General features: G+C 38.4%; 1 protein-coding gene across 7 annotated transcripts in view; it reads left to right on the top strand.

The window, feature by feature from the left end:
* utrn (utrophin) overlaps positions 1 to 23,498 on the top strand; it is a gene marked incomplete at its 3' end in the record, with an annotated part of 239,454 nt that overhangs the window by 4,844 nt on the left and 211,112 nt on the right. For 5 of the 7 annotated variants that reach the window (XM_082144953.1, XM_082144951.1, XM_082144949.1 and 2 more), the window contains exons 2-8: positions 13,733 to 13,794; positions 15,750 to 15,842; positions 16,243 to 16,320; positions 19,176 to 19,268; positions 19,365 to 19,537; positions 20,403 to 20,518; positions 22,174 to 22,325. In XM_082144953.1, coding sequence (XP_082001079.1) covers positions 13,733 to 13,794; positions 15,750 to 15,842; positions 16,243 to 16,320; positions 19,176 to 19,268; positions 19,365 to 19,537; positions 20,403 to 20,518; positions 22,174 to 22,325 — 767 coding nt within the window. Of the gene's footprint in view, positions 1 to 7,758; positions 8,503 to 9,701; positions 9,858 to 13,732; positions 13,795 to 15,749; positions 15,843 to 16,242; positions 16,321 to 19,175; positions 19,269 to 19,364; positions 19,538 to 20,402; positions 20,519 to 22,173; positions 22,326 to 23,498 lie in introns of those variants that run through there. The other 2 variants (XM_082144950.1, XM_082144952.1) reach the window with 2 other exon arrangements.

Raw genomic sequence — 23,498 nt, 5'->3', positions numbered from 1 at the left:
CAACAAATAAATGTGCTTAAACATCCCCCCCCCTAGAAGCCTTTTTTCCGTTGGTTGAACATTATTAAAGTTAAAGCTTATTTAGAGATATCAGCCGAATGGCTTAGTGCAGGCGCTAATGGATCCAAGGATGTATCTCGTAAAATACCCCACTAATAATGCCCAGAATGGTACCAGACTTCTACAGTAGCACAAATAGGTTCTGCACTCATAAAACGAGGCATTGAAAAGTTTGTAAGTACATCAGGAGTTTATTTAAATAACACTTGCCTGACGGCTAATGCTACCGCTAACCCGGACACCGACGTCACTTCACTGAGTTGAGAAAAGTATGTAAAAGTCCTGGCAGAAAGCGATGCATAAGGATGTATTATCCTTCAGAAATCATTCTAATATGAGGATTTGATGCTCAAGAAACATTTCTGATTATTATTATCATCAATGTTGAAAATTGTGATACATTTTCAGGAAAATAAAGTTCAAAAATTTTTTTTTTGTGACATTATAAATGTCTTTACTGCCATTTTCGATCAATTTATTGGATCCTTGCTGAATAAAAGTATGAATTTCTTTCAAAAAGGAATGCTAGTGTAGATTGTTGTTTACATTACCCCGATGCATGCTGGGTAATGTAGTCCTGGTGTGGGCACATTCTCTCTACTCTAATTTGTCTGAACTAATTTGTTCTCTGCACAGGTCGGAAGCTCTGCCAGCTCACACAGGGGCTTCAACCACACACACACACACACACACACACACACACACACACACACACTGAAGCTCTCCTCTGTTTAACACGTCTTTTCTTCCACGTCTCTGTGTCTCTCTTTCATCTATGTCCCCCCATCCAAATATACTCACATTCTTTCTCTCTCTCTCTCTCTCTCTCACACACACACACACACACACACACACACACACACACACACACACACACACACACACACACACACACACACACACACACACACACAGACTGTATTGTAAAGCGAGGCGAGACGGTTCCTTTACTGCAGCCAAGTGTTATATAAGCAGCGCTCATGGCCAGATCTGTCTGTCAGCTCCACTGCCTTTACTAGACTCGGACTGTCTGGATAGTCTGGTCCGGTTTGCAGATTATTCTGCCCAAAAACTGCTGAGACTGTCTGAGTGATATACAAGGCTTCCAACCACAGTTGCGTTTGTTTTTTCTTCCTGGATTCCTCTGATTTACATATCTTGAAGGAAATACCGGTGCCTGCAGGGCAGCAAAAGAATATGGGTGAAGTTTTAGGGAAGTTTGTGTTTTAGGTTGTGCTTGTGTGTGTAAAGGAAACCACACCAAACTGGCTTGTCCATCAGACATTTGTATTTATTAACTTAGAAACTTAGTATGCAACTTAATGCAAAGAAAAAAGACCAATCAGAAGAATTCAGATTGGATGTATTGCATGCCAGTTATGATGTCATCATCGCTGTCAATTTTGATATTAAACATTCGATTAATGTAAATAAAAAAAAAAAAAATAAAAAAATCATTATCCATTTAATAATCACTCAAATTCAATGATAATAGTCAAGTTCACACCACAACTATAACACCAACAACACAATTTTTTCACAATTTGGATTTTTTTTCCAGCTGATGAATGTTGACAGCCAATCAGAATCCAGTCGACGAGCTCAAGCATTTAAAGCTGCATGACATCAGCACATGCTTATAATAAACAGAACAACATTGTCCATAGGTGTGGATGCTAATATAGATCTCATTATAGATCTCATTATACATAAATGGCCATTCACACTAAAAACTATAAAAATATTAGAATGCTTGAGCTTTTAAAGCAAGATGGATTCTGATTGGCTGTCAGTGTTGTTATCGTTGGAAAAGCTGGAAAATAAATAGTTCTGAAAGTGATTCCAACAATATTGTTCCTCTGTGTCAGTTTCACAGAATTAGAGCGATTATTGCAACTTTATTGTTTTACTTATCATTATAGTTATCGTTCTTGGTGATGGAGCTTCAATCTTAAATTTCCTAGTATAAATAATAAATGAATTAAAAAAAACAACATAAAATAGATATAGCAATACTCATTTAATATCAAACCAGGTCTGCCTTGCAAGTGCTGTAAATACATTTCAACTCGATACCACTAACTTTTTAGTAAAACCCTGTACAACTAGAGCCACAGAAACTAGCCAATCAAATCACAGCTTGCCAGTTTTTGGGAAGCGTTCAGATTTTGTGTGAGATGTGCATCAAGCGCTCATTGAATTCACTGTGCGATAAAACTGAGCACTGTGTTGTCAGATCAGCAGTGTGTCCTTTCATATCAAACATCTTGCGTATTACTCCGTGAAAGTGTGGAAGTGTGAAGGAGAGAGTCATTGCGACTTCATATCTCACAACGTGACTTTACAGTTCTCAATGCAACTTTATATCGCAAACTATCTCCGTATCTCCCATCTGACTCAGGTTTTTTGCAGAGCATGCTGGGTAAAGGGCAAGATTGACCCAGTAGATCGTGCTTTTGACACCCTGCCGAGAGTTCGGTGACCTTATTACCTGAGATTGTTCTTGTGAAACGGACACCATGTGTTTGTGTGTCACCTGAAACCTTCAACCATGGAAAACCATGGAAGCAAATAAAGGAAATTCACCCAAGGCGATCTCATTACACACACACACACACACCTCTTTCTCTCTGTTCTGCTGCTGTCATTGGCCAGCTTGTGTGTGTGTGACCAGGATGTATTCAGGATATTATTGAATGGGAAACAGTAGTAATAGAAGCAGGAAGCACAGCCTATTGTTTTGGGCCTCATTAAACTCCATCTTGAGAGTGTGTGTGTGTGTGTGTGTGTGTGTGTCCACGCTAAACGTCACCGTGTGAAATATGTAGACCTGATTTACACCCTCAGAGTGAATTGTGTTATTCATCTGACACTGAGAGGGAAACAGCTATTCAGTGGCCACTTCATTTTGAAATAAATATTATTATGAAATGGATGGTCCTTGATGCTGTGTTTTATTATATTTAGCAATGTTTTATTTATTTACCATAAAGTATGGTTATGACCGCTTCAGCGCACAGATCTGTGTATCGCTGCACAACACCCGTAGAAACATAAACAATCAATATACTGTCAAAATTGTGACATCTCTCCGTCATTTTCTGTAAATATTTAGTGCGTGTAGATGTCTGAAAGTGTGTGTTTATGCCTATAATGGTTGAGTGTTGGGAAAGAGAGTTGAACACTTCTCCATATTGCTCCATCTTCTCCAGATGTTTATTATTTTCTCCGAACATTCGTCTTGGTGTAAAAAGGCCTTGAAGTAACTTGGGGTTTAGGATTTGGTCAAACCATTGCCATATGTATGAGCAGTTGTAATGATGATGTTTGACTTGGTAAACAGCACTAATAAGAGCGCAAGCAGTGAAGAGACAAGAAAGAAAGGAAGGATAGCAGAAATGGAGAGAATTCTCTCATGGTAACTTATGTCACCACCCGTGTGTGTGTGTGTGTGTGTGTGTGTGTGAATATCTGAGGAGGGTGTGGTGAGCTGAGAAAGGGAAAGTCTATATTCATATACTCAGAGCTGTCATTATGGAGAGATTGTGTGTGTGTGTGTGTGTGTGTGTGTACCTACTTAACCATATTTTGAGACACATCTGTACCCAGAAGTGAGCTAAACCTGACAACCTCCTTTTGTAGACATCCTCATTTGTATAACAGTATAACAATATATAAATAAAGTTTTGAAGTGTGTGTGTGTGTGTGTGTGTGTGTGTGTGTGTGTGTGTGTGTGTGTGTGTGTGTGTGTGTGTGTGTGTGTGTGTGTGTGTGTGTGTGTGTGTGTGTGTGTGTGTGTGTGTGTGTGTGTGTGTGTGTGTGTGTGTGTGTGTGTGTGATTTCACATCCACTGAACGGCTACAGGTTGGGGTATGTGGAATGATTCACTGCGGTTTTCCAATGGCTGTTCCACCAACACACATAACTCATTACACACTGTCATTCTCTCTCTCTCTCTCTCTCTCTCTCTACACACACACACACACACACACACATACACATACACAGTTAATTTGTTCTAAAGGTCAGTGAACTTGGTAGAGAACACTTCAGATTTGATTGAACTTCTTCTTTGGATAATATGTAAACTCTCTCTCTCTCTCTCTCTCTCTCTCTCTCTCTCTCTCTCTCTCTCTCTCTCTCTCTCTCTCTCTCTCTCTCTCTCTCTCTCTCTCTCTCTCTCTCTCTCTCTCTCTCTCTCTGTGTGTGTGTGTGTGTGTGTGTGTGTGTGTGTGTGTACTGGTTTGAACTACATTATGAGCAGGTCTTGACATTAACTTTTTTGCTCGCCAGCCACTGTGGCTTGTGGCTTTTCAACGTTACTCGCCACTCAGCATTTCCACTGGCCACAATTCTGACATCGATACCATGGGGAAAAACTCCCTTATAGATATTATTAATGTTATCTCATGATTTGTCAGCAGGTTTATTAGGCTGTTGTCACTTTAAGACCTGACACACAGATCCATTACACTGATACACATGCGTTTTCTTTCTCAATGGTTTACGTTCACTCAAAACATAACTGACTGTGTTTGCGTGAATACTCTCCAAGACCGGCATTTGACATCATTATTTTGTGTGTATTTCACTGTTTAAGTGCAATAAAAATAACTCAATATTATTGCTCAGTACTGAACGACGGCTCACTTTGGGTGTGACTCGTGAGCACAAAATGTGCGGGAATGAGTAAATTATGCGCAATACACGCAATACACGCCTAAATTCAAGCCCTGTAACACTATTCATCTGGATCAAATGAAACGAGTGAGTGAGGAGAGGCGGGTTTGTGTGTCACTCGCTGAGAGAGAGAGAGAGAGAGAGAGAGAGAGAGAATGAGCAGATGGTGTCGTGTGTCTATTCTGTGGAAAATGAGTGTTAGAAGCGTTTCAGATATTTCTGTATCAATATGTATAGAAAAATCTATACTTTTGACAACACTAGATTGCACTTAGTTTATTATTTCAGATGCCTTATTAAAAGACTACAATTGAAAAATGTATATATTATATATAAAATTCAACCCACCAAAGTGTCTATTAGGAATGACTGTGTTACACGCCAACTGATTATGAGGACCCGAAGTCTTTATACTGTAGTGTGTTTTCAGCTTTCAGGCCACGCCCCCTACATTATGAGGACATGCAGATGATTTATGAAATATTATGAACTATTAATTACTTTTGGATAAATTATTATACTACAATATCTATTATATATTTGAATTATTCCAAAATAATTAAATGTAACCTCTAAATAAGTTGAAAGAACAGTTCTCAGTTTAATGTTGTTCCAAACCTGTATGACTCTGTTTGAATATGCACTAACATGCATGAGATGTGACGGAGGGGACGATTTTCAGCAAATAACTTTTAAAGTGCATTTATATCAAGTCATACCAGTTTATAATGTCACAAGGGTGAGTAAATTATGACAAAATATTTACTTTTGTGTGAACCGTTCCTTTCCTGAACTGCTCCCTGAAATGCAAATGAAATTCACAAATTAGAAAACAAAAAACAACAGAAAACATCAGCAAGTCAACGGCAAAATATCAAGTGGAGATGTTGGTACTTATTAAGGGCAGTTGATTGGACAGATTTAGTGTCAATTTTTTTTATGAGCATTGGACTTCAGTGGTGAACAGTCATCTGATACATTCACATTTTCCCTCTCTCATGCTCTAGGAATGGAGGGACAAAGAGGGCGTAGTGTGTGTTATTAGGGTAAAGTGACTCCCAGCATGCACCACTCCACGCCCTGTTCCACTGCTCAGTCCAGATGAAATTCACCACTCTCTCTTTCTTCACTGTAACCCTGCTGCTGTGTTTAGAGTCTGCCTCAGCATATCTATAACCTTGGTAGTATGAACAATGTTTACTCGTTTTCCGTGTAACCTAGGCTGAGAAATTCACGTTTTTTTTTTTTTTTTTGTCTTTGGACTTTTGACAGCTCCTTACAGTCAGGGACGTCACGTGACATAACCCAACCTCATGTCCTTCATTCACAGGCACTGGAAAGTGAAAATGAAAGTGAAAACAACCTTCCTGCAGTTCTTTGTTCCTGTTCTATGTGTGTGTGTGTGATTGTTCAGTTGTTCGTGGCACATCCTGACCTTCGTCACACCTCAGAGGAGAGCAGAGTCAACAAATGAATCCATAGGCCATGTGTTTTCAGACCCCATGCAGTGACTCGGATATTTACTCTGCCCTGCCCGAACCGTAATGAGTCATTCGTGCCCGATAGGAACACAACAGATGGTGCTCTGGGATTCAAGAAATTAGTGGAGAACATGTGGTCTACATATACATTATTTTTGCACCCGGGAAGCCCAAAATAGTGCCTAGGTGGCTATTTTGCTACATTTTAAAAATGCACTTCACACCTGTGATGCCCACCAACGCAATCTATGGGGGCCGCTCGATTTCAGGCGACTTGTTAAAATGCCAGCTTGCAAGGTGTCGAGGTTACTAGCTTGCTAGGTTTGTGCATATTTATAGTCAAGCTACTCGCTTATACATTAACATGCAAGGTTTTTAGGTTACAAGTTTGATAGTTTTGTGCCTTTGACACTTTCTAGTCAGGTGACTCGCTTTGCTAGTGAGCAAGATTTTGAGGTTACTTGCTTGCTAGTTTTGTGCCTGTCACTCAGGTGACATGTTAATATGCTAAAGAGCAAGGTGTCGAGGTTACTAGCTTGCTAAGTTTGTGCATATTTATTGTCAAGCTACTCGCTAATATGTTAACATGCAAGGTTTTGAGGTTACTAGCTTGATCGTTTTATGCCTTTGACACTTTCTAGTCAGGCGACTCGCTATGCTAGTGAGCAACGTTGTGAAGTTAATAGCTTGCTAGTTTTTTGACAAACGACTCTTTCTAGTCAGGTGACTTTTTAAAATGCGAGCTTGCAAGATTTTGAGTTTACTAGCTTGCTAGTTTTGTGCCTATAACACTTTCTAGTCAGGCTACTCGCTAATATGCTAGCTTGCAAGATTTTGAGGTTACTAGCTTGCTAGTTTTTTGCCTATAACACTTTCTAGTCAGGCTGTTCGCTAATATGCTAGCTTGCAAGATTTTGAGGTTACTAGTAGCTTGCTAGTTTTTTGCCTATAACACTTTCTAGTCAGGCTGTTCGCTAATATGCTAGCTTGCAAGATTTTGAGGTTACTAGTAGCTTGCTAGTTTTTTGCCTATAACACTTTCTAGTCAGGCTGTTCGCTAATATGCTAGCTTGCAAGATTTTGAGGTTACTAGCTTGCTAGTTTTTTGCCTATAACACCTTCTAGTCAGGCTGTTCGCTAATATGCTAGCTTGCAAGATTTTGAGGTTACTAGTAGCTTGCTAGTTTTTTGCCTATAACACTTTCTAGTCAGGCTACTCGCTAATATGCGAGCTTGCAAGATTTTGAGGTTACTAGCTTGCTAGTTTTTTGCCTATAACACTTTCTATTCAGGCTACTCGCTAATATGCGAGCTTGCAAGATTTTGAGGTTACTAGCTTGCTAGTTTTTTGCCTATAACACTTTCTAGTCAGGCTACTCGCTAATATGCTAGCTTGCAAGATTTTGAGGTTACTAGCTTGCTAGTTTTTTGCCTATAACACTTTCTAGTCAGGCTATTCGCTAATATGCTAGCTTGCAAGATTTTGAGGTTACTAGCTTGCTAGTTTTTTGCCTATAACACTTTCTAGTCAGGCTACTCGCTAATATGCGAGCTTGCAAGATTTTGAGGTTACTAGCTTGCTAGTTTTGTGCCTATCCATCTTTTATCCATGTAATAGCCTCCAAATGCTATGCAAATATAAAGTGGGTTTTTCTGCATCTGTGGTTTTAAAATATAAAATAGGACCCCAAAACATGCTTGGTTTTGTGGTTACTGTAGCTGGATATGTTTTAGCCAGTGTGAGCGTGCAAGGATCTGAGATGTGTATTCCTGCTAAAATGTCTAGGTTTTGAGACACAGCTGTAGTCTCTTCATGACTTCATCTAGGAACCAGTCTGTGTGTAAGAGTAAGAAACGTTTTAGTCGTGTGTGTGTGTGTTTAAAAAAAGAAAACGGGAAGTTGATGTTATTTTTAGCATGATTGCTTCTAGTGCCCTGTGTGTGTTTACTCTCTTTTCTGAGTGTTTTATTGTGTGTGTTTCTGTCAGATGTCTGCGTCACTCTGACAGGATGTGAATTTCATTTGATTGACAGGCACCGGCTTGAGAGGAACCCATCACAGTTTCTCTCTGTTTACTCCCAGCATGCATTGCACCCAGCAGCATCACTCTTCTCAGACATCTTTTGAAGTTCCTGTATGTTGTTTTCCTCTGCATATCTCCCCATCCTCTCATTCTCCTCCTTTATGGAGCAGACGTTATGAACATGAGTAAGTGGTTGCCGTGGAGAAAGCGCAGCTTTTTCAGAAAGCACAGGAAGAAGTTTTCTTTTCCTCAGTTAGGTAAGCGCGCACTCTTTTTACTTCCTGATTCAGCAAACGCTTTTGCACTTTTCTTATTTTGTGTTTCAGCTGCAATTCGACTCTGGATGTTCTTAAGCTGTGCTTGTACACACACATTTAGAGAGTGTAGAGTCATCAGTCTGTGTGATGGAACAGTGATGTGTGTCTGTGAAGACAGTTGAGTTATTGTTGGATGTTTGTGTGTCTTTGTCATGTTTGTGTGTATAATAGTTTATGTGACTGTTTTGGGTGTGTGGTAACGGGTATCTGAGTGTTCGTCTGTACAATTTTCAGGATTCTTTGATGAATAGAAAGTTTAAAAGATCAGCATTGATTTGAAATATAATCTTTTGTAACATTATAAATGTCTTTACTGTAACTTTTGATCAGTTTAATTCATCCTTGATGAACAAAAGTATTGATTTCTTTTATTTCTTTCCCCAAAAATGAAATAAAAATTAATTCTTACTGACCCCAAACTTTTGAACGGTAGTGTTTAATGTTACAAAAGCTTTCTATTTCAGACAAATGCTGTGTTTTTTTTAACCACTATTCACATAATCTTATTACAATGATTTCTGAAGGATCATGTGACACATAAATTACACTTTTAAATTGTAATATTTCACAATATTTCTGTATTTTTTATCAAATAAATGCAGCCTTGGTGAGCAGAAGAGACTTCTTTTAAAAACATAAAAAAATCTTACTGACCCCAAACTTTTGAACGGTAGTGTATATGCCAATGTGTATATGAATTTATATATTCCAGTCTATAATAATACAATAAAAAATACAAAGCAATCATAACAAGCCTGGCACAGCAACATTGACTCAACCAGTGCTGTGTGTTTGAGGCAGGGCTTTCTGTGGCAGACTGGGGGAGTGTTTTACAAAAGTTCGATTTTCTAAGTTATTCTTCAAAGAAAGTTTATAGTTCCAAAATTCCATTCCATCACATTCCCTTATGTCGTCACGGTGACCTGGCATATGGTTGTCAGGGTGACCCACAGAGTCGGTCATGCTCTCGCTCCTGTGCATGCTGGGATGCCGTTCCACAGAGACGTGTGTGTGTTCTACCAGTGGAGCACAACATACATGCCCACTGCCCACCTCTCTCTCTCTCTCTCTCTCTCTCTCTCTCTCTCTCTCTCTCTCTCTCTCTCTCTCTCTCTCTCTCCCTCTCTATCTCTCTGTCTCTCTGTGTGTGTTTTCTGTCACTCTTTACTATTAGTGAGTGTAGAGGAGAGAGGAATGTTTAGTTGGACTGGATAACTCGTCTTGTTCTCTCTTTGCTTTTCTCCATCATCTGTTGGTTTATGACTCAATGGCTACACACAGTATGAAACTCAGAGGTAGGCGGCTATAGAACTGTATTTTTCACTATGTACAGGTGTGTGTGTGTGTGTGTGTATCTGTAGTGATGGTTTTGTGTGTGTGTGTGTGTGTGTGTGTGTATCTGTAGTGATGGTTTTGTGTGTGTTTGTGTGTATATGACTGTGTTTTCAGAACTGAGCATTTGAGAAAAAGGGCAGTGGGGAGGCTGTTGAATTTTTAAACATGCATTTCATATTTTCGACATGATTAATTTTATCAGTTTTTTTTATCATAGTTTTATCAGGTTTATTTTATTTTGACTTTATTTATTGAAACACAACTCCATATACCTACTGGATAAAGCTTTCATTTAAAACATATGTCATGTTAAATTTACATGAGCTCACGTGACATAAAATGCATAAATCATGTTCATTTGACATGCACAAATTAGGCAACAAGAACGTAGATACATTATGTTGAGAAAACATTAAATAAACGTGCAACCAATGTACATATATATATATATTTTTTTTTTATTATTATTATTATTTTATTATTTTTTTTTTTTTTTAAGTGTGTTTTAGCCAGTTAGATTTCACTGCTAAAAGTCAATTACAATAAAGATCTAGTTTAAAAAATAAAAATAAAACGTATCAAAGCATGTTTTCCACGAGTGTGCAGATGTAACCTCTTAAATGTCTCTCACCCAAAGGTTTCGGGTTTCCCTGACCCGAAATAATAATATTGCAAAATATTAACTCTGTTTGCTTATTAAAGGGACTGTATTGATGCTTTACAGCAATATTTCTAATAGTCTTTTGGCTGAAAAGTTTGTCTGAAATAATTTTGGCTACTGTGCCTTTAAGAATTTTATATACAAATGACCTCCGTTGTGATTGGCTCCGTTGTGCTTACTTGGTGCAGTAACATTGTGTTAATGTTCATCAGAGCGGGTCAAGTTGATGAATTCTGAGTAGGTTTGGATATGTAAATGTGGGCGGTCATATGCTAATGAGTTTGTGATGTCATGACCAAGATTTCTTCTGATTGAGTCGTTTTTGCAGTTTAGTTTCAGTAAATGCTCTGGGAGGACTGGAGATGAATTTGTGAGTGTTGTTGTACGTCTACATGGCAATGGTACTTAAAGTCATATTATTTGTGATATGACTGTTTTTGAATTCCTTTTAGTAAACGAGTGTTTTCCTTGAACGGTTTCTCCGTTTGCCTTCAGACAAGCTCGGGCAGGAGCTCACAGTGGAGGTGGATCCACCGCCTCAATTATGGGAATTTTATGCATTATGGAATGTCCCATATCATCTCATATAATCAGTTACTGCACAGCCATAATCAAAATGCACAGAAACAAGCACACGTCTAGCTAGCTAGCTATCGAAATGAACACAAACTGTCATTTTTAGTTGTTTTTAAATGAGTTTTTGAGATATACAATATTCTGGTGTCTATATAATGTCTGAGGTCTTTCCTTTATTATAGGTTTATAGGAATTGTGTACCCATTGAAAGTGCTGTTAAACCGAGCCCTGTTCCTAATCATGGAGATCATTAGTCTCCTAATGACAGTTTTGTGATGGTGCTTTGGGAACTTTGGCCTCAGATTGTCGCTGGATTGCTAAAGGACGCAAAGTAATTCATGGCACACATGCCTAGAGTCAGTCAGGGAGCGATGAACAGCGCAGTTTGATGGACACTCAGATATAACACACACACACACACACACACACACACACACACACACACACACACACACACACACACACACACACACACACACACACACACACACACACACACACACACACACACACACACACACACACACACACACACACACACACACACACACACACACACACACACACACACACACACACACACACACACACACACACACAGTGTTTGTGGAGCGTGGGGCTGCAGAGTCACTCTAGGAATGTCAGGGTTTAGATAAAAGGCAAGTGTTTGCTTGTGTGTGTGATAGAGCAGGATGTGTGTGTTGTTCATTGCATGTTTCTGACCGTGGTGTGTGTGTGTGTGTGTGTGTGTATATATATATATATATAATGTATATACTGTATTTGTTTATTTATTTATTCATATATTTATTTATTTTGTGAATATGAGACCAAAGAATTTGGTATTGTAACTAAGACAGTTTTTTTGTTTGTTTTTTACATTTTGGTAATGACAATTGGATGGCATACATGTGTAAAGGGATATTTCCCCAGAAATCCTGTCATAATTTACTCATAATGTGTTCCAAACCTTTATGAGTTTCTTCTGTTGAACACGAACACAGATATTTTGGACAATGCCAGTAACCAGACTGTTGACGGTGGCCATTGACTTCCACAGGAAAAAATACTATTGCATATACAATACTATACAGTTGTCTGGTTACTGGCATTGTTCAAAATATATATTTTGATATAATATATATATATATAACTATTACCTGAACACCTTTTTTGACCATTCAGAGCCGTTAGTTGAGTAGAGTGTGTGTGAAGATGACCCGTGACATTGCATTGTTGACACTGATGATGATCTGTTTCTTCCTGTGTGTGATAGATTTATCACTGCTAGGTGGGCTGTGTGTGTTATGTGTGTGTTGTGGTGTACTCTCTTTCACACCGTCTCTCTTGCCTGCAGTGCATTCCTGACTTTCTGGCCCTCATCCACACACACACACACACACACACACACACACACACACACACACACACACACACACACACACACACACACACACACACACACACACACACACACACACACACACACACACACACACACACACACACACACACACACACACACACACACACACACACACACACACACACACACACACACACACACACACACACACACACACACACACACACACACACACACACACACACACACACACACACACACACACACACACCAAAGCTCAGGCGACCCGGCAGGCTGGTGGTCTTAACCTTTGATCCCTCTAGAGTTCAAGCTGGTTTACACAGTGATTTTTGTTATGAACACTTTTGCGTGTGTGTGTGTGTGTGTGTGTGTGTGTGTGTGTGTGTGTGGTGGGGGGGGGGGGGGGGATCTTATGCCTTGGTAACAGGATCTCACGCAGGCTCTGTTTAGATTCAAACAGGGATATACACACAACAGACACAATGCTGTAAAGTTTTGACTTGATCCTGCGTTAGACAGACTCCGCCTCCTCCTGTCGTGGGTCAGCTTTGATTGACAGGTCCAAGGAAGCATCTTATTGGTCCCATACTTGACTTGCACCTCCAGGTATCTTGCGGTTTAAACGTCGTCAATGAGTAACTAGTTTAAAGGCCTCTAGTTAAGAGCAGCCCCACATGGCTTTTGCAGAGTTTTTTGTGGTGGAAAGTCTGCAGAAGTCATTTAGGCATTGTTGGTGGTAACACACTTTCATTGGTAGATGAAAGGATTATATCTACACACACACAGTATGTGTTTGAATTCTACAGAAATATGCTGGGCTGTATTTGTAATTGTGTGGCCAGCTATAATATAAAGAAAACGTGTCAGTTCACATGCAGAGTGACGAGAGACTGACTGACACTTTCATGAGGGTTTTATTTATTTCTGTCAATATTTAGTATTTCTGTTCATTTCTCTACTATTTCTAAACTCCTCAATAAATAAATCTATTGTACCTGAAAAAGCTAAGTTGTTTAATTCATATTTTTGTTATATTTTAAAGTCCCTTTGGTTTGTAATTAGCTTATTTGTTACCAACAAATATAACTAGAGTATCTCGTGATGTGCATCGTTGTAGTGAAATAAGATGTTGATCATATCGCCCACACCTTCCATGTGCCATAAAATCTGTTGTAATTTTCTCTCTCTCTCGTGTTTCCTTCCTCTTTCAGACGAACATGATGCTGTACAGAAGAAGACTTTCACGAAGTGGATCAATGCTCAGTTCTCCAAGGTAAGCGAAGATCCCCGCTCATGCTGAACTTCTGAACTTCTGCTTTAATGGCTGGTCTCCTCAAGAACCACTCAAGCTCTGGCAGACATCTGAAACTTTCGTGTTCCTCCTTTTAAGAAATAATCCACTCAAGGCTGTTCTGCAGTGTATTGTGAATATAGTCAATACAAACAATGTTTCTTAAGCATCAAATCCTCATATTAGACTGATTTCTGAAGGATCATGTGACACTGAAGACTGGAGTAATGATGCTGAAAATACAGCTTTGATCACAGGCATAAATTACACTTTACTGTATATTTACATAGAAAACACTTATTTTAAATCATAACAAGTTTTCTGTCTACAATATCCAATCAGAAGCCCGGATTGAACCGATCTGTTTGAATCACGGAGGCTGATTTGCATAAGTACACTGAACATACTGCAGTCATGTTTTAGTGATGCGTTTGGTGTCTGAGGTCAGTCTCGGGATAATCACTCTCTCGCATAATTAATGATAATGAATGAGAGCACGCTGTTTAAACTTTCATGTGAAGGAGGACACGCACAAAAGCTTCCCATCCAGAAAACAACACTACACCTGACCGATGAATACAGTACTAAAGAAATGAATAATACATTACACTACATCATATTCATTCTCATAAGCTGCCTAACGGGTTCGTTCACTCAATAGTATTTGTGCGGCGAAAGTGAAATGATGTAGTTCAGTGTGATGAAATGAGAGGCGAGGGTCTCCACAGAATCCGAACACAAGTGTTACGGTATAACGGTAATGAGTCTTAGCTGACCGCTTATGATCGGTTCACCGAAATATCATCTTAATATCTGGTGGAAACAGGGTTTCTCTCTCGCTTGCTCGATTTCAGGGATATTTTATATAATTCAGGGAGCCTCTGTCAATATTCGGGAGACTCCCGGACCTTCCGGGAGAGGTGGGATGTCTCTGCATGTCATTGTTCGGATGTTAAAATGTTGTATATCCTCCAGGGCGCCTCGATTACGGCAAAAATCATAATCACGATTGTTTTCGGTCAATATTGAAATCATGATTATTGGTCAGTTTGATACGATTAAAGTCTTATTTCATGATTTGAGTAATTTTAGATGTAATTGAAATCTCACAATTATCTGCACTTTAGCTAAAACCAATACTCGGTAAGTAAAAGTCCTCAAAACAGTTACAGAAGACATGTCAACAGTCAGCAATAGAAGAAGAGTAAAGAAACAAATCACAAACAAAACCGACAAAAATATAACGGAGCGAAAATACAAATGAAATAAACAGTGTTTTAGGTTCAACAGTGGTATCCAGATAACTATAGCCTACAATGGAGAATAAATCAAAAATCAAATGGAAAATAACACTACATTACATTAAATATAGATTAATCCTTATTAAAGCTACTTAAGTTATTCAGTCAAGACCAGCGAGTGATTTCCTTAGGATTATCCAGGATTATTAGGCTGCCGTCACTTTAAGAGCTCATGCAAGGATCCAATATACTGTTACACATGTGTTTCTTTCTCAAATGTGTATGTTTACTCAAGACATAACCGACCGTGTTTATGTGAATACTCACCAAAAAAGCATTTCGAATTTTTTTTGTGTTTAGGTGCGTATCCGAAGCCCACTTTGCTCATCCGCGTTCGGCTCTGTCTCTGAGAAAGACGCCTGGGGAACAGTGACTCCTTTGCAGCTTAATGCACTTTTAATAACACTGTTTAATATCAAGAGCGTCCCGCAGTTTAGCAACAGCATTTATAACTCACAATAATCTTTTTTACCTCGATTATCTTGTTTTCATAATTGTTGGAAGCCAAAATCGCACAGCCCTATCCCAGTAATGTGCAGAACCACTGTAAGTAAACCGGTGGGTTTCTTGTTTTTTGTTGAGGAAGGACTTGACATATGAATTGTATTAATGTTTCTTTAATGTCCTGTGTTTTAGACGGGGAAGACGCCCATCAAAGACATGTTCTCTGACCTGAGAGACGGCAGAAAACTCCTCGACCTCCTGGAGGGACTGACTGGAAGCACACTGGTGAGTGAGTGTGTGTGTGTGTGTGTGTGTGTGTGTGTGTGTGTGTGTGTGTGTGTGTGTGTGTGTGTGTGTGTGTGTGTGTGTGTGTGTGTGTGTGTGTGTGTGTGTGTGTGTGTAATGTGTCTGAACTATGCGTTTATATTTAGCCTCAACCAAACACTTTAGAATTACACACACAGACAGTTTGAGTGACAGCTGAGAGGTGACCGCTGTAGGCTTCATCTTCATCTTCATCGATCTTCTTTATCATTTTTAACCTGTTGATTATTAGTGCACATGCATTTTCATTGTAAGTGTTTAATTTTCCCAGTAATATGTCCCTGGTGTGAGATGAAGAAGCTCTTAAACGTGACTGTATGGAGTAACTCTCTCTCCGTCTCTCTCTCTCTCTCTCTCTCAGACCAAAGAGCGCGGCTCGACCAGAGTTCACTCCCTCAACAACGTGAACCGAGTCCTGCAGGTCCTGCACCAGAACAGCGTGAGTCGTGTTTCTCCTTGCTGTCGGACACACTCTGGGCTCATTAGTTTTATTCCTTGCCTCGTATCAGCTGACAGACGCTGCCTGGGGAAGGGCAGTCTAATTAAAATAGTTTACAGTTCTTGTGTGTCTTTTTTCGGGACATTAGCGGGTCGTTTTGACAGCAAGGTCTCTGCATTTTGACATGTCCTCTGTCTTTATGCTCTGATGGCTTGGGGTCAGACACACACACAAACACAGATGCTATTAACAATGTGCTCAATGTTTCCTTCTGTCACATTCATTCATATTGCAGATCATTGTCCTCGGTAGACGTGGTGCTGCCGTGATACCAATATTTTAATATTTTATTAAAACATTTATTTTATTACATTTTCGTCAAATAGTTTACTAATATAGCTTTTTTTTATATTCAAATAAACGGAGATAAAAATGAATAACAAATCAATAGAATTGAAAAAATAGCAATCGATAGAAAAAATAAGTATTGCTATAATACGTAAAAAATAAATGCAATATTGATACAATGTTATAAAATAATAATAATAATAATTATATATATATATAAATATGCTATACATAAATACATAAATTTGGTAAATAAATGTACTATTTCTACTCCAATTTTTTTTTCTCCATCATTTACTGATAAACATAATTGTATTGTGTGTTTGCTTATTTACAGCTTTAAAAATCACACAGAACAGAATTTATTATTAGTACAGTTATTTAATTAATCTCATGCATTAATTTCTTAATTTTGGTCAGTAAGATAATTTTTTTAAGACATTAATAGTTTAATTCAGCAAGGATGCATTAAATTCATCAAAAGTGACAGTAAAGATTTTACTGTCTTCATAAAAAGACCACAATTTTCACAAAAAGCATTTATTAAAGCAGCTTTCAACATTGTTAATAATAGACATTTATTAAATCAAACTAGAATTCAACATTTAATAAAACATTGTTAGATTTTTAACATTTAATAAAAAATGAATACAAACTGTAATGGACCTTATTATAAAGCGTTGCAAAAAATAATAAGCATAATATTTTATCAAAATGTATGTAATAACTTTCCCCACCTCTGAAACGACTAATATAACCACAGTTAATGATAGTCCTGACCGACAATATTTCCAACTAAACTCAAAAATGTCACATTGCAAAAGTTAAATGTTTTGTATACTGTGTCTTGAAACGTCGTTGCTTCATATGCAATATATAAACACACAGTTATTCCCAACCTGCTATTACCAGCCTTCATCTAAACCCTGAGAAATGTGAGCGAGTCGTTCCCGTGACGTGTGTGTGTGTGTGTGTGTGTGTGTGTGTGTGTGTGTGTGTGTGTGTGTGTGTAAATCACACTGGAGATTATCCACTCCTGCTCTGACAACTCAATGACTGGACTTAAGCTGTCATGTTTGCTCAGAGAGTCCAACACAAGCCTGTATCAGGAGTGAGAGTGCACTGAGTCTGAACATCATAATCACAGAAACTATTCCGTCAACATCATTAAGTGTGTGTCAGTGTTTATGTGAGATCACTGGAGGATCAGCGCACATCTGGGCCAGGTGTGATGGACCCGCACTAGCCTGAGAGAGATCCGCTTCTGACGGTTAAGAGATTAAAACACAGGAATCAGTGCCGTGTGAATGGAAAGCTCTCGGATAATTATAGGATAGGCCAATTAATCATCCAGTATCTGGACAGTTTGAGACTTTCAGCATGTGTAATACCCGTTTCAGCTTTCCCACTATACATGTTTTGTGTTGTGTACCTGCAGTGTATTAGGTGTTATCAGAAATAAGTCCACTGACACAATTATCAATCATTCAAAAGAATATTGATTAAATGTGGAGTAAATGGACCGCTTGCCTTGAGCTTCTTAACATACTTCAGTTAGTTGTGGTTTTACATGTTCCTGAAACGTGTGAAATGGACATTTTCAGAAGCATCTTCAGAGCTTTGATGCAAATGATGTGAGAAAGCAACGGGTGAAAAGTTGAAAGTTGCTGAACTTATTTTGATGAGTTAAAGCAATGTGAAACATATGCTTTTATAACTTATTGACCATTATTTTGGTAACTTTACAATAAGGTTCATTAGTTGACTACTTTAGTTAACATGAACTAAGAATGAACAATACTTCTACAGCATTTATTAATCTGTTTATGTTAATTTCAACATTTACTAATACGTCATTAAAATCAAAGGTTGTATTTGTTAACATTAGTTAATGCACTGAACTAACATGAACAAACAATGAACAACTGGATTTTTATTTATAAAGATTAATAAATACTGTAACTTATGTTTTTTTCATTGTTTACATTAAACAATACATTAACTAATGTTAACACATGATCCATATTGAAAGTGTTGCCATCAATTCTTTAGATGTTTTGTTATTGTTCATGTTAATTCATGTAATGTTAATAAATGGAATCTTATTGTAAAATGGTAGTACATATTTTTTTTATTTTTTTTCCTCGATTAACGCACTGATATTTTTGCAATAAACCGGAAACATTCATTAAGAACAAGTTTTGTATCCATTCAGTTTTATTTTAACTTAAATATGTTTATTTATTTTTTTAATTTATTTTTTTAATGATTTTGTTTGTTTTGTTGTTTTATTCTGCTTTTGTTTTTGTTATTTTCTTTTGTTTGTGTTTTTTGTTGTTGCTTGTTTGTGTTTAGTTTTTTATTTTATTTAGTTTCACTGTTTATTTTTGCATTTTGTTTTGATGTCTTGAAATCAAAGAAGAGTTGAAGAGTTTTGTTTTTGTTTATTACATTTGTTTAACTGTTGTATGAACAGTTCTTTTTTAATCTTTCTTTTATCCCTTCAGGTGGAGCTGGTGAATATCGGAGGGACAGATATTGTAGATGGGAATCATAAGCTTACTCTCGGACTCATCTGGAGTATCATACTGCACTGGCAGGTCAGAAAACACACGACAAACATGACAGAACAAGAGGTGAGATGTCCTCACTAATATAGTCAAACAAACCTGTGTGTGTGTGTGTGTGGCGCGCAGGTTAAGGACGTCATGAAGGATGTGATGTCCAGTCTTCAGCAGACCAACAGTGAGAAGATTTTGCTGAGCTGGGTGAGAAACTGCACTCGTAACTACAACAACGTCAACGTGCTCAACTTCACCACCAGCTGGGCGGACGGCCTCGCGTTTAACGCCATCTTACACCACTTCAGGTAACACACACACACACACACTCGTAGTGCGCACATGTTTAGACTGCTGTCAGCGCGGTCTCTAGGGAAAGGCTATGGAGCGTATTGATTGGGTCAGAGGTCAAGAGAGTTTGTGTTCATAAGCTGTTCGGTCTGTCAGACATGAGCCGCAGGAACTGACACACACACACACACACACACACACACACACACACACACACACACACACACACACACACACACGCACACACACGCACACACACACACACACACACACGCACACACACAGCAGTGTGTATGAGGCTTTTATTTTGAATTGTAATGTAACGTCACACGATAAGGTAGACACAACAACATCTCAGAGAACATTATCAGAAAAATGCTTCTGACTCTCAGAGGATTTAATACATGTTTGCACATTTACATCTTCATCTTCATTGCAGATGAAGGGATTGAGATCAAGTCGGTAGGCCCAGATGTAATCCACAGACCTTTTCCACATTTTCTGCTCTGGTTTTTGTGGGAAAATCTGCGTAATAGGTTTAAACAAAGTGTGTTAAACACATCTTAGTACTACACTCTTATTGGCAGCCGAAAGCATTATCAGATTAGCAAATATTTAACAACCAAACACCGAGGAAAGGAGGATGTTTTCTCTGCCTGTGAGCTTCATCCAGACTTACAGCAGAATCTGGTTTTCAGTCCTGAATACGCATCTGTTCACACACAGTTCGGTTTCTGAGAAGTGTAAAAATGCAAGTGCCTAATATTTAGAAGTGAGTTTTAACTAACTCGCAATCCTGCTCTCATTGACGGTGAATGACTCAGGTTCATGTGTGAACGCTCTTTTAGACTCTGCTAATGCCAGGTATGAACTCTGTTCCAGGCCTCAAAGCTTCAGCTGGGAGGAAGTGGCTCATCTTACCCCGGTCGAGAGGCTGGACCACGCGTTCACATTCGCCAAAGATCAGCTCAACATTGAGAGACTTCTGGATCCAGAAGGTAAAGAAGCATCGTGGCTCCAGATCAGAAGGACATCTAACTATTAACTTTTCATTGTTCAGCAAATGTTTACTGATGAAATTCTGTCATTTAAATAGATATCCATGTAATCAGAAATTTCGCATGAGGGCAAAGGCAATACTTGGTTTTAAAGTATCTTCTGTAGTGAACTTCATACATTGCTACTCTGTTAACATTAGACAATAGGCACAATTTGGGGGAAAATCACATTTTAATTTAAATTTTTCTGATAACAATTGTGATTGTGTTTATAATGCGATAAAAATAAAAATAAATCTTGGATGACAGTTTGTTGGGCTGTAAATATGGCCCAAATTTAGTGTTTTTATATAAATAGTGTTATAAAAAGGAAAATACTAGTGGTAGTAGTAATAATAATAATAATAATAATAATAAATTATTAAATTATAAATTAAAGGAGCCATATGTAAGATTGTGGCCAAAACTGGTACTGCAATCACTTTCAAATGGTAACTACAGCTGAGCTGGCAACCCGGATGCCGAAACACTACTGACTTCGTGATTGGTAGATAGGTGGAGGGTGGAGCTTCAGGCCAAAACACAACATGACAACATCAACATCAGTTGAGGGATGCAACTTCACTTTTAAAATGACAATATCCTGGCCGGACTACTGATGTCAGTGATATAAGTATTTGAAATGAACATGATTTCTTAATGTCTAGTGACATATCAGGGCCATTTTATGATTAATTGAAATACATTTCTTACATACAGCTCCTTTTAATAAATAAGTTTAATAAAAAAATGTTTTTAAATAAATGATATATATATATATATATATATATAATTACTACTATTAAATATTGTAATATTTTCCGTTGAAAATTTTTGTTTTTAATTAAAAAAGAAAATAATATTTTAAAATAAAAATGTATTTTATTATATTAATTGTAATTTAATATGTTCATTTTATTATATTACAACTGTAAAATTACAAAACTAAAAGTCTTAATTGTCACGTTCAAAAGTTAAACCAGCAAACATTTATTTTGTTGGCAATCCTCCGGGAGCCATTAAAGCTTGTCTTTTGTTTGAGAAATGCTTCTCATTACAAGTTTGTGAAGATGGTTTGATGCAGATTGAGATCCTAAACTATCATGAGCTGCTTACATGCAAGAACACAGTGCTGTGCTTCGCTCTGAAACACGCAGCGCATACATTTGATTAAATCACAGCCTTTGCAACTAGACAGTCACACTAAGCCATATCTAATGGACAATCAACCTTTTTCGACCAACAAAATTACGCCGAAATTCACCTCGTCTACAGAATCTTTAAAGTGCTTGACCATCATCTTCATCTGACTAAATGCTGGCCTTATTTGGAGATCTGGCCATAAATTGCTATTTACGCCTGAAGCGGGGAATCTGAGTCGAACCATTGAAATAATGCCAGTCAACAAACCGGGGTCCAGGACATTCCAGAGCCCAGATCCTGGCTCTAATCATCTGGACTTGATTGGATTACATGGCTTTTCCTGAACACAAGTTCACATGAGCCACAACTAATCAGAGGGACCTCATACAGCAACTCCATAGACACACACACACCCTTATTCATACTCATACTCTCTCTCTCTCTCTCTCTGTGTGTGTGTGTGTGTTTCTCAGATGTGGCGGTGCAGTTGCCAGATAAGAAGTCCATCATCATGTATGTGACCTCACTCTTCGCTGTGTTCCCCAATGACATCACGCTGGATGACATCAGAGAGGTGGAGACGCTGCCCCGACGCTATAAGGTGGAGCACGATGAGGGACATGCTGTGAGTGCACTGGGTACCCGAACACACACATGTGCTTACTCAAGGCAGGACATCAGTTAAACATATGAGATCGGGGTTTGCATCATGAGCCCAAATGGTCGTAATCGAGTGTTCAGGCCCAGTTGAAGAAGTTTTTAAGGTTCTCTTGTGGTTTGCAGTTGGTTTTAAGGTGGATCGGTCAGGGCCGATTGGTGTAAAGGCACGTTGTTCACACCAAGAAGAATAACTTTACATATATTAGTATGTTAGTACTGCTCATTTATCATATTTATAGCAACAAAAATGCAGAAACAGTGTCTGTCAACTGAAAGCTGATGCGACCAGACATGAAGACTTTGTTGATTATATTGGGGGCGCTTTTATTTTGACATGTTGCAATCCGATGCTTGTAGACATTTAGCGTAAGTCCTCTTATTACTGAAACTGTAAGTGACTGAGAAACCACAAAGACCTTCATGCATTTATCTAGTGACTCTGTGTTTATAAACTCGAATATCAAGGGTCCCGATGGCAAATGGGAAGTATGATTTTGAACAGATGGGCACAGCTGTTCAGATGGGCACATAATAATGAAGTGTTGCACACAGCGGAGTTGGAGATATATTTAACTCAGCCACCTGCTTATTCAGCTCAGTGTGAACACTAGAGGAAATCCTCTGGACTGTATACAGCTGCTTATACAGTGCTCAGAAAATGCACAAGATGCAAAACATTGCAATGGCGGTTGTAAAAGAGGTTGTTGTTTCTCTGGTGTTTTCTGATGAGGAAGTGCCTGTGGAAAACGGGCATCACACTCTCATGCCAACACATAACTCTGCTTTCCTTTTCTCGCTCTCTCTCGCGCACACACTCTTTCTTCCTCTCTGCCTTCTGCTGTCACTGGTAAGAGTGAGTCACACAGTCGTCCAGCATATATAGTGTGCTGTATTGTAACACGCTGTCAGAAAAGGGCGGACGGTTATCGTTACTTGCATAGCTGTATACAAGTGCTATTAAAAAGTAGCATGCCATGTTTTAAGCACATACACAATAGTAATATCATGCTCTTAAGGACATTTATCATGTTAAAGCCATGTTTTTAGGGCATGTACCATAGTAATACTATCATGCTTTTATAGACATTTATCATGATAATGCCAGTTTTTAGGTCATGTCTGACAGGCTGCAGTAATA

The sequence above is a fragment of the Leuciscus leuciscus genome (genome assembly GCF_965113295.1).
Source record: "Leuciscus leuciscus genome assembly, chromosome: 18".
Classification (NCBI taxonomy): Eukaryota; Metazoa; Chordata; class Actinopteri; order Cypriniformes; family Leuciscidae; genus Leuciscus; species Leuciscus leuciscus.
Note: the sequence above shows the minus strand (reverse complement) of the source record. Positions and strands in the feature narration are given on the sequence as shown.